At 38.0% G+C, this 13,061-nt stretch overlaps 1 protein-coding gene across 1 annotated transcript in view; it reads right to left on the reverse strand.

Moving 5' to 3' along the window:
- Nucleotides 1-6,285: 6,285 nt before the first annotated feature.
- The window catches only part of DSG1 (desmoglein 1), a 43,751-nt gene continuing 36,975 nt past the window's right edge, over nucleotides 6,286-13,061 (reverse strand). Inside the window, exon 15 of the mRNA XM_061399676.1 lies at nucleotides 6,286-11,416. Coding sequence (XP_061255660.1) covers nucleotides 10,397-11,416 — 1,020 coding nt within the window. The 3' untranslated portion in view covers nucleotides 6,286-10,396. The remainder of the gene's footprint in view (nucleotides 11,417-13,061) is intronic.

Raw genomic sequence — 13,061 nt, forward strand, 5'->3', positions numbered from 1 at the left:
CAACCTGTCTCCTCATTAAAACCAGTTTATGTATGACAACCAGGGTGCTGCAAACCAGGTTATTTAGTGGGTGTTTGGAATCACAGAGTTAAACATCAGTTTCCTAAAGAGTGACGTTAGTACCATAAGGATGATGTTAGTTTACACCCTAAAATCATACTTACCCACAGACAGAAGTGCCTTGTTGGTTCTCTGTGACTTCATGTCCTTGGTGTGGGATGTATTCCAAACAAGGGCAGAAAGAATAGCGTGGCTTCTAGCTCTGTGTTAATTATTACTTACATGCTTATTGCATGGGCTTCCCAGGTGGCGCTGGTGGTAAAGAACCCACCTGCCAATGCAGGAGACATATACTTACTGCCTGCTTCTCCCCACAGATGTCTTTGTCGTTCACCCCTGACTCCTGGTCATTAGAGCAGTGGCAGCTGTTCCACCATGTGGTCGTTACTTATATGTCACTCTGGCTACTTTGATGGCACTGGCAGTGCCCCTCTTTGGCAAAGTTGTAATGTGTATGTAGTTTACCTCTGATGCTGTTAGTTAAGCACCAAGCAGACTCTGAATGCGATCTGGGCTCAGGTTGTTTTGGAAGAAATCCAGATACAGGAAAGTCAAAAGCTAGGCAGTGCTTTTATAAATATATTTCCTGGACTACTTGCACCAAAATCGTTTGGTCTAGCACAAAACAAATTCAGGTTTCTGGACCCCATATATACTGAATCAGAATCTCTGGAGGTGGAACCTAGAATCATTTATTCTTAACAAACTTTCTAGGTAATTCTGGAGTTGCAGGCTGAAATTTAAGTCACTGAACCAGGGTAATTAACCAGGACCTATGGATAACCCAAAATGGCAGCAGAAAAACATGGACATTTTTCTAATATGGTAAGATGAGCACCTCTTCATGGGAGGGAAGTGCTATTGGCTTTTAGTGTTTCTTTTTCTGTGAAAAGTTTGCTTCCTTTTTCCTATTGTGTCACTGAGGTCTTAATTATGGATTTATAAACACTCTTCACATGTAAGGGAAATTAACCTCTTATATGTTGCAATTATTTTCAGCTTTTTTTTTTTCTCTTTTGAGTTTCTCTTGGGTATGTTTTAATTTTGAAATTGAAAATGATTATATTTTTACACTGAATAGGCAGTTATAAAGAATCCTGATATCTCTTAGTTCCCTATTGCTGCGGTAAGAACTTTTCTCATGAAGTTTAGCTGGATAAGTCTCTGGGTTACTTTGAATGTGCTATAGTGTTCTCTTGCTGCCTTCCTCATTTCTATGGAGTCAGAAAGTAACGATGACATCTTTAAGGAGTCTGCCTTTCAGCTTTGACTCACCTACTGACCAGTGATATGGAATGGGTTTCCTGTAAAAATGTTCTCTGACGATTCTTCAGCCTGCCTACATCACTAAGTCTTGAAAGGCTGTGTCATTTATTTTTAGAGAAATCTTCACAAGAGATCTAGAGGAATATCTACTGCCTCAAAACTAGAACTTGCTAGTTTTGGTGCACGTTTCATGTACTTAGTGGACGTTGCATGTGTGTATGTAGGCTTTTGAAGGTAGATTGTTATTTTCAACTATTACTTTATTTCATAGAGTTGAGTAGCATAAAAATATCTCGACTCAACTATCATTAATTGGAAATCTTCATGATCTTCACTTTTATCACATTTGTTAGTTTTTACTGCATAGAAGTTAAAACATACTTTTATTTATTTCACGTACTTTAATTATAACATCTTATTTGTCATGCTCATAGAATTACCTATTTACAGTTAAGGTCAATGAACTATGCCAGTGTGGCATATTGAAATGGGTAAAAATTTACATATGGTTCAAATTCCAGAAATTTTATAAACTGGGTTTGTTTCCATGAGTGAGTTAATTTATCTCTGTGAATAGCAGATTTCTTACCTATTTCTTTCCCTTGTAGATTTTAGGACATTAAATTAGATATATTTTTATAGAAAAACTAGCAGTCAGTGCATTCTCTTTGAGTGGTATTCTTTCTTTCATAATTTATAGAGTGTATATATCTTTAATAGATTTGACATTTATTAACACTTTTGGCATTAGGTGTAGATATACACTGTTTTTAATATAAACTAGTATTCAGTTTTTACTGTTACATATTAAATATGATTTTCTTATTGTTTGCTACTCTAGATTATAACACATTAATTTCTAACGATTTTGTATGTGTTTAAAATTTTGTTCTATATAATTAGTTTTTAATATGTCTTAAAAATATGGCTTATTATTCTTACTTTGCGAATAATAATGTTTTAGACGGAGAGCTTTTAGGTTGTTAATAATGAGCATTGCAAAGAGAAGTCCAGCCAGATAGTTACCCAAATAGGACCTATAAATTACCTAACTTGGCCTGAGTTCTCTATTGCAGTTTACATCTGTGTTTTCTAGGGTCACATTTATTTCTGTCTTTATATTGAAAACAGATCAGTTTTCCTGGTGATAGATGTTCAATAATCATGTTTATGGAAGACAATCTATAAAGTAGAATACTAACTTATGAGTTTGTAGTGGGGGGATTTTTGCCTTGGTAGGAAAACTGTAAAGTTAATATTCTCTCTCCAGGTGCCCTCAACTTGTCCTAGCATTTAAGGTACCAACCACAAAATTGTTTATTGATCACTAATAGAGAGCAAAGATGGATAGATATTTTGACATGCTCTTCACCTAAGCAGCAGGGGTATCTGGTAAAATATTCTTCCCATGTGAAAGAAATACCTTTATTTTTTGTCCCAGAGAACAGCATATGAAAAGGTATGAACGTCTACCTATATTTGATTTCACCTGTCAGATGATCATTGATATGATTTGTTAATCTCATAGTATTCTCAGAGCACTTCTCTATTACTATCATGATCTTTGTCATATGAAGAAAGCAACATTCTCATTGCAGTTTTTTGGACTCATTTTTCAGATATTTGAAAAATAGTTATATTTGGAAATAAACTATTTTTCTTTCATTAACCACTTAATTTTAACCACCTGCTAGTAAGGTCTAAATTTTTATATATCTAGTCTTTCCCCAAACGTATTTAAGACATTTTAAGGAAGGGTACATTTTACAATCTAACAAATTGAATTATATTGTTCCTTACGAGACATCATCATGCCAAAGAATAATTTCAAAAGAGAATTTCTGTTGAGAACAGTGGAATTTGATATGCTCTGTAATGTAATCTAGGGGCTCAGTTCTCATACAGACTGCCAAGGCAAGAATGGATTTTAGAAAAACTGAAGTGTGAATGAATTGCATTTATTCGTGTATCCAGAAAATAATTATTGAGTTTCTGCTTGTCACTATGCTGACCTCTCTGCATCACACATTAATTCAAGGCTTATTATTTAATTGCTTCCATATTCAAATAATGACAATAGAAATTTCAATGTATGTTTTTCAATAAGCTAAGTGCAAGAATATATCTTCAAAACAGAGTAAATGGTCATGTTGTCATTAGAAATAAGTTGTTAGAGTGTTGGGACTACATACACAGAAAATGATGAATTTAAATGACTCATAGCCCTTGTTTTTGGCAGTGAGTAGACATCAAAACCGATTATCTATCAAGGTCACTCCTAAATGGGTAACAGTAAAGCTAAGTCATGTATTATAAGAGAATGATTATATGTCTATACACTTTACAGGGACAAGCATCTAATTAATATACATGATATAATATCATAAAGGTACAAATTAATGACAAGGGGGACCTGAAGACTTTCCTATTTTACTCCATTGGATTTTATGATCCACTCTGTTGCTATATTAACTCATGATCATTCTTATTTACAGTGGAATGTTCAAGAAGGCCTGTCAAATCAGAAAATTCTGAGGTTTTGTGTCACATATTTGATCAGAGAGTGCTCTATAGAGGGTACCAGTGTTTGTGACAGATCCTTTCAGTACCCTCTGCATATATTGCCCTCATTCCCAGGATAGTTTATCTTTATGGTGCACGTACCACGCCAGCTCCCAGGGTTTTCCCCAGGAGGGATTTTCCCTCCCAGAAGTGCTGGGCTTCAGTTGTCCATGATGATCCCTGGCTTTTATTGCCTGCTTTCCCTCCCCTCTTTCATCTCACCATTTACTACCTGTGGTTCCTTCCTCTCCATCCTTTCCCTCCACATTACCCTCACATCCTATCTTAGGGTCTACTTCTGGGTGAAACCAATTGAAAATGTGATTAAAATAAACAAGAAGCCTGGGGGAGTCATTTATCAAGCAGAAAACAGGCATACATTTGGAAAGAGATATCTATTAATTTGAATGCAGCAAAGTATTTTCCTTTGAAAAATGTGACCAATTACATTCTGGGTCCAACTGGATAGAAACTTTTATTTATTTATATATTTATGGCTTCGTTGCTACGGGCTTTCTCTAGTTTGGGCTTTCTTTAGTTGCAGTGCTTGGCTTCTCATGGCAGTGGCTTCTTTTGCTGTGGAGTGTGGGCTCCAGGTGCATGGGCTTTAGTAGTTGTGGCTCTCTGGCTTAGTTGCACCATGGCGTGTGGGATCTTCTTGGACCAGGGATTGAACCCATGTCCCCTGCATTAGTAGGCAGATTCTTAACCACTGGGCCACAGGAAAGTCCCAGATAAGAACTTTGATAAAAATTATAGCCTGAGATTTTGAGCAGTTGCAGGAAAGCTCTAGAGGCCGGGGATTTCGTCCCTAGGCTTTACATAAGGATGGCTAGGACACAGGCACAGAGCAGACCGGAATATCCCAAGTCTGGCATAATTAAGCTTTGTTTGTAAAACTAGAAAAAGTAAGCCTCCCAGAGTCAGCTGGAGTTTGAATTATTTGAGCTCAGTCACCAAGTCCATGCTGAGAAACTGGCATCTGTTCAAAATTTTTGGCCAATATTCTCCATTTATATTTATTATGCTTGAGTTCTTTCAAGATACTTTATAGTGGGATTTTAATTTATTGCTCAGTGCCCGTTTTCCAGTTTCTTTTTGCATGTTGCTGTTAAACTGTTTAGGGCTTTTGGTTTATTTTTGTCACTTGTTTTGCTACCAAATTGTATGGTCAAACCAGGTAATAGGACTCCATGGGGTCACAAAGAGTGGGCAAAACTGAAGCAACTTAGCACACGTGTGCGCACGGAAGAGGTAGCAACAGGTGATCTTTTGAAAATACAAGCCTGATCAGAGTATTCCTCTGTCCAGGCTTTCCAGTGGCTTTCCATGTCACTGAGTAAGTGAGAATTCTTACAATGACCTGAGAGGTCAAACTCCATCCCACCCCTGGTACCTCTCAGACTTCATTTCTCATTTCCTTCTTTCACTCCACATGTAGGTCTCTTCTTCTTTCTTGAATCCCCCAAGCCACATGCCTACCTCAGAATGCTTGCAATTTTGTTGTCCCCTCGGCCTGAAATGCCCTGTGCCTAGATAGACAAGGAGGGAAGTGAAGCTGACGGATGCTGAGAAAGTGGTGGGAGTCCAAAGAGTAATGAAGTAGAGGAAGTGCAACAATCGGAATTTGTCAGCAAGTGAGCTGGAAGGATAAGGAGAAATTGAAAGAGACGCATTTGAGGTCCTGCCATGCTGGGTTATGATGAGGAAGCAAGTGGTTGAGGAAACTGGGGGAATGGAGGTGTAGGAGCTGAGCATGTGGGGTACTGAGTGCCTCATCCATGGAGTTGGAGAAGCCACAGAAGACAGTGGGCCAGAGTACAAGAGTCTGTAGTAAAAGTGGGAATGTTATAAGGAGGTTGGTAAAATAGCACAAGAAGAAGAGAGGGAGGGGGAGATAAGCAGATCCCATATGTCTGAAAAGGGGAATATGATAATGATGAAGATGATAATGTTCTGAAAGTGGCATTGGAGAGCAAAAAGATGATGATATGATAATAAAGGCATGATTTTAAAGGTAAATAAGAAAATCCACTTAAAAGATATAAAATGCTGGTGTAACAAAAAAAATCAGAGTATGAAAGAGAAAAAGGTGAAAACATAAAGATGCTAAAAGTATCAAATAAAAGCTTAAAATGCATTATTGATCATTGACTTATTTACATGAGGCTGCTTAAGGCTGTGTTCTGACATAACTGAGTAGCATTCTAGAGAGAGGGTTCCTCAGTAAACATGAGATGAAATGAATTAGGAAATCAAAAATAAAAAATTTTAACAGTGTGAAAATAAAATGATTTCTTCCCTTATATGGACTGAAAATTATAACTAGATTTGATAACTCCTAATTATTCTTTATATGTTGAAACCCATCCCCACCTTGCAATTCAGAAAAGATAATGAAGGCATATGAATCATTTTATTGCTGTAAACATAACTCTTTAGAAATTACAAACCAACTTAAAATAGCCAACAGATGACCATGCAAGGAATTAGGACCCAAATAATCCCAAAACATTTATACTGAAAATGGAAGAAAAGCACCTTGTTGTAAACATCACCCAAGATGAATATTAGAGTTTAAAACTAGTTGTAAAATAGCAAAAGAAAAATAAGTTAGACTACGTACAGTTTGATGATAAAGTGTTTAGTAATTCAAATATAACAAAATGGAGGAATGTAGACAACTAAACAATAGCTTATTCATTGTTTTAAAATTATTTGATGGAGAGTAGATTGATCCACTTATGCTTTCATTCTAACAGGATTTGAATAACTTAGAACTGGAAGACAGATTCTCTTTCATGGACCCGTGTATTCTAATACAATGTGAAGTAAGTCTTACAAACACCAGGAGTCCCTCAAAAGTTAGAATTGATTAAATAGGCATGAGGAAATGTGGCAATACCTTCAGAAGTTTGTTCTGGGTTTCATATGTTTTTCTGAAAAAGTGAGGGCCGTTTTAGCCAAGATTACGACACCTTTAAACTCCTGCTAAAGTCAAAGGCTGTCATATATGTTATACTCTGACTAACATTCAAATATTGGTATAAACTTAGAAATGAATTGTGTATGTAGTAACTGGAAACATACAGAGTGAATATGTAATTTTTGAAGCTATATAATTAAAATTGTGTCAGAATAGTACATTGAATAAAGATTATGAGGCTAAAAACTTTATACAAAAATGTAGAGCAGATGTGCAGATGAAGGCCTATAAATGACCCCAAATAGATACTTTTTCTATAAATTTTTCAGTGCAAGTATCATTATATCAGGCAAGCTAATACTACCTAGCAGATATATTTGAAATTCAGTGTCAAAATTAGCTCAAAATGGTATTTTGATTGATATTAAATAATAAAGTATTTGTAGTACACTAATTTTTGTCCCTGAGGACTACATCTTTGGAGAGTAGGATGTTTTGTAAATATTAAACACTTTATTTTCAAACTATATATACATAACATATAAATAACTCTTTCTTCCTTCTCTTTTGTTAGGAGCAAGCTGATCTGAGACTCAGCTTGCAATATGGATTTGAAATATAACTATTCATTTATAAAGATATTTTCATATCTTTACATCTATGGAATGATATAAGGTATATGGATTAGAGTAAAGCATTTAAAGAGAAGGATTAAATTCTTCCTAAAGACTGATCATTTAAAAAAAATTACATGACTTTAAATGACTTAGAATGATTGCTGTCTTAAAAAGATAATTTTAAAATTTAGGGATAAAGAATTAGAACATCAATGTGTAATCCTGAAAAAAAATTTTTATTTTGAAATTATCTTCCTAGGAAGATTGATGACTAATACTGCCATTTTTCTCTTGTATCTCCCATGATTTTATGTAACTAATGGATCTTAATAACAATAGTTATTAAAGATAGTCACTCTGGCATTTGTTAGACTATCTAAAAAATGCCTCTGGAAGATATCAGAAGTCTTAAGAAAATACTTCTGTATGATATGTCATATCAAAGTGACAAATACTAGCAATTAATTAATAATTATTTTTATTTCTTCAAACTCCTGGATATAGGCATACTCAAGTATGCTTTATTTCTGGAAAGATTACCCATTATTAATGGAACCTCTAAATGAGAGAAATAAAAGAAAGACTCTCTGTGAATGATTTTATTTACATCTCTGCATTTTGGCATGCTGCTGCGGCTGCTGCTGGTGCTAAGTCGCTTCAGTCGTGTCCGACTCTGTGTGACCCCATAGACGGAAGCCCACTAGGCTTCCCTGTCCCTGGGATTCTCCAGGCAAGAACACTGGAGTGGGTTGCCATTTCCTTCTCCAATGCATGGAAGTGAAAAGTGAAAGTGAAGTCACTCAGTCGTGTCCGACTCTTAGCGACCCCATGGACTGCAGCCTAAGACTATCAAAATTTTACATAGTCTACAGAGTCAATATAAGATGTATATTGTAGATTTGAAAATATTGATATCATTTGCTGTAACATAGAGCAAAATAGCTCTGGGTAAAATAATTCACTCACAATCCCCCTTTGACAAGTGTTGAAAGTCCAATAACTATTCTTTGATCTTATGACACTCTAGAAAATTGAGTAATTGGGGCAGGCTAATCCTTAAAAGATTTTTGTCATATCTAGTTTCACATTAGTGAGCACATATTAACATTGAATTTAGAAAAAAGAAAAAAATGCCTCTACCATACAATAGTAAATTTACCTCTAAGAATGCTTTGATTCTATTCAGAGATTTTTTTAACCAGGTAACACTATATAGCAAATTCACAGAAATGACTTACCATAAATAGCACATTACTAAAATTTTGAAGTTATAAAAATATAATATATAATTTGGAAACTATAAATTGGAGCATAGATAATCCAAGAGCTTATGACAAATCAGGAATGGAAAATTTAGGCTAGCGAGAAAATTCAGTTTGAGGGTGGAATAGAATAAGAAAATGGTTTGTCTAATACAACTTCACTCATGTTAACACAATATCATCAACTCTGTTAAAAGTTCCTAGTTGACCTCTTCAAAATAGCAGCAGAGGGTTGTTTTAAAAAGTACGAAACTCAGTTAAAAACAACAGTATGGTATTAATTTACTGAAACATTCTAGCTCCCCCCATTAAACATTTTACATTTTCTAAAAACAATTTTTTTAGATCCCTTTCAAATAATCTCCCCAAAGCATAACTATACTGCAGGCTTTTTCTCACAGCTCATCCCAAATCCTTTTTTTTAACTTAGAAAATGTGTAATAAAGAGCTGCAAATATAAAGGAATAACACTAAAAACACAATCTGAAAATGCAATGCGGTTCCCATCTGCTTCTTTGGAAGATAATTTACCACTAGTGATGACAACCGTGTCAGGTGTTACTTGCTTCAGTCAGAGAAGTACACCTGGTAGGTTCTCCTTTATTAGGTCAGAGCCACAGTGGTAAAGGGAGAAACAAGTGTGATACCCTGCAACCTCACCAGTATACAATATTCATCACTATTGCATCTACCACTAAACACAAACTAGAATCAGAGAAGTCCTTGACTCCATAGGAACTGTAGCTGAAGCTCCAGTGCAGGATCGAGGTTCACACAGCGCCAGCTCACCCCTAGTCAGCCTCACTCTGTTGCCACTCTCTTAGGGAATTTCCCTCCCAGGAAACATTTCCTAATTTGAGGTTTGTTTCATCTAGCGCGGTTTTTAAGGTGGGAGTGGTTGGTCGCTTGTGGACTTGGATGTGTAGCCAGGTTTTTACTCTTTAATGGTTAAAGTGAAAGTGTTAGTAGCTCAGTTGTGTCAGACTCTTTGCGACCCCATGGGCTATAGCTCACCAGTCTCCTCTGTCCATGGGATTTTTCCAGGCAAGAATACTGGAGTGGGTTGCCATTCCCTTCTCTGGGGCTCTTCCTGACCCAGGATCGAACCTGGGCCTCCTGCATTGTAGGCAGATGCTTCACCCACTGAGCTATGAGGGAAGCCCTCTTTAATGGTTAACCCTGGTCTAAATATGTGGTTGAGTTTTTATTTATATCATCTGTGACACTGACCAGACCAGGCATTTGGGGCACATTTCAAATTCTTCCCACATACTTGAGTGTATATTGCATGTTTAGTTTTTTTAAAATATTGCCTGAGCTATATGAAATTTCAAAACCAAGCAAGAAGAATGATGACCATTGCCATCTTAGGATCAGTGTTTTGTTCCACGTGCTGGAGAAACACTAGAGGCCACACAAAAGCACAGAAGACCCTACAGGCACAAAGAAGCCCCTGTCTCAAGTTTTAGTTCATGGTCATGATTGCCTTAGTATTAATATACAAAAAAAAGTTATAAAGGCTCAGGAGAGCTCTTGCCCAACGGCACTGTTTCCATCGATTTTTTCTCACTGTGGTGTCTCACTTTGTGCCACAATTTTCTTAGCACGTGGCTGTGCATCCTAAATCGCATTGTTAGTTTTGTGGTGATGGGAATTAAACCTAAATCACAATGACGGTGAAAAAAGCATGCTGGGGTCCCTGGCTACTTGGTATATTGAACTGTACTGTACTTTGTGATTCGACTCCGGGTTGTGGTAGGGGAGGCGGAACCGAGGGTGTTGCTAAAGTGATGCTCAGCGGAACCCCTCAAGTGGCCGATGGTGGCTGCGCCCCCTAGGCTGCTACTCAGGCCCCCGCCACCTCCTAGGCTGCCCAGCCCGATGCCACCACCACTTCCTCCACCTGCACTGCCCAGCAGGCTGCTGCTGCCCGTGATGCCGGAGCCGGAAACTACCCTCTCCGTCACAATCACGTTGTGGGTGTTTGATAACTCAGGGTGCATGCTCAGATTGCCCACTATGCCGGAAGTTGGCTGGATCACTCTTTCCGTCACTACTACATTGGAAGACTGCCTAGGATCAGGGATGGTCAGAGTGGTGGGCAGACTTGAACTTGGTGCTATTACCCTTTCTGTCACTATCACGTTTGACCCGTCTCTCAAGTCAGGCATCTCTAGCATCCCCTGCAAGTCGGCACCGGAGATTGGACCGACTACCCGCTCTGTCACCACCACGTTTGATGCGTGTCGGTTATCGTGAATGTGGACAGAGGGCTTCAGAGTGCCCGAGGAGGTGTAAGACTCGGTCACGGTGACATTACCATAGCCCAGAGGATCAGGAATTGGCGTAGGGTGCTGTACCCCAGGTCCCGAGGGGTAGGTGTTCTCAGAGATGACGGTGGTGGTGCCGAAACGTGGGGAGATGGGTGGGTGTCCACCACCAGTGGGCTCTGTTCCCTGCGGAGGGCAGACCGGCTCAGTGCTCTCAGGTGGCCAAGAGGGATCAGAGTCTGGAAATGGTTCAACGTCTTTTCCCAGGCTGATGTCTGCCAACTTCTTAAACTTCGGCCCCAGTGTATCCAAGAAGGTGTCATCCAAGTCTTCTCCAATGAAGCTACAACAGCCCACAGAGCCCGCAGGGGAGCCTGCACCCTCAATATCGTAGATGAGCAGACAGTCATTGGATGGGCGTCCTTCGTCTTCATCCGCATAAGCATATGCTTTCTGAATTTGTAGGCGAAAGAGAAAATGGAATGATGAATACATTTTTTAACAGTAATAGAGGTCTTTATCATTATTTCTTCTTCCAGGGCTTTACCAGAAAACTACACATAAAGCAAAATTCTAACGTCTTCCAGACACTCTTGTTGTTTAGTTGCTGAGTCATTTCTGACTCTTTGCAACCCCATGGACTGTAGCCCACCAGGTTCCTCTCTCCATGGGATTTTCCAGGCAAGGATACTGGAGTGGGCTGCCATTTCCTTCTCCACAGACTCTTTAGAAGTTATTATGTAATTACTTGAAAGAGTTTGGTTAGAAATTAACTGTAATTTTGATAATATATTTTGATATTTATTTAGATGGACTTTTTCATGTTGGTGCACTTTGGACACAAAATCATGAAAAGAATCACATAAATTGTTTTGCAACCAAGTTAGAAGGACATACTTACAAACACAGAACCTAAAGTATGCCAGAATTGTGTGTTTTTTTGATTTGTTTAAAAGACACAGTTTATAGTTGATTTGGGTTCATTCGGGATTGTACTTGTCTTCCTTCAGATGAAGTGAATATGGTGATTTATTTCAATGTGGTTTTTAAAGCAAGGTAAGAGGAGACACTGGGTCTATGCTACTTTGAGGTTCAAAATTGAAGGTGACCAAAGACAATTCTTAAAAATGAAACCTCTGTCAAGTCAAAGTGAAAGCCCACAGATGTGTGTGCTTTTATCTCATCTCTCTTGTCTGCAATATTGGATTGCAAACTTTCAGGTTAATCAGAAACACCTAGCAAACCAACTCATTGTGCCATGTCAATTCAAAATTATGTTTTGAGTCCTTACTGTTTGCCAGACACTCAATTAGGAAGTTGGCAATAAAGTAATGAGCAAAACCAGGTAAAGTCCCTTTCTCATAGGGCTTACATTTCAGTAGGATGAACCAGAAAATAACACATAAAAGTATCTGTCAGAAGGTGCAGAGTAAAGGAATAGAGAGAGATAGGGTTTCTCTTTCAGACAGAGTGTCAGGGAAAGCATCTCATAAAGTGATGTTTGTTCAGAAACTGGAGTAAAGTCACTGGGAGAGTAAAGCAGAGAGAGAGGGTTCTGGACAGAAGGAGCTACAAGTGCAAAAGTTTTGAGGCAGAAATTGTACTTTTCATGAAAATAATATTCATGTGTAGGGACATGGATAAGAAGTCTGCCTATGGATTTCAGCAACAGTCCTCTTATTATTTGCTACTATTTGAAAGAGTTTTACTGGTATTTCAGTTCAAAATATCAGCCACTGGGTTTGATCCCTGGGTCGGGAAGATTCCCTGGAGAAGGAGCCTGGCAGACTACAACCCATGGGGTCGCATAGAGTCAGACACGACTGAGTGACTTTTTCACTGTTTTTCTGATTAGGAGAGTTAATGAAGGTGTTTTAGGGCAGGATGTATAAGGACATAAATGTATGAGAGACAATCTCAGAGGTAAGAAATTTTTGAAGGTTTAAGTGTCCTATGAAGTATAACTAAGGGAAATTCTGTCTCTACCTGGAGATAGCAAAATTAATTCTTTCTGGTTCTTAGAATGTCCTAGAAGTGTACTATGGCTCTTGGGCCTACACTTTCTTAAAAAATATTTTATTGGAGTATTGTTGCTTTA

Source organism: Bos javanicus, chromosome 24 (assembly GCF_032452875.1).
Source record: "Bos javanicus breed banteng chromosome 24, ARS-OSU_banteng_1.0, whole genome shotgun sequence".
In the NCBI taxonomy this organism is placed as follows: Eukaryota; Metazoa; Chordata; class Mammalia; order Artiodactyla; family Bovidae; genus Bos; species Bos javanicus.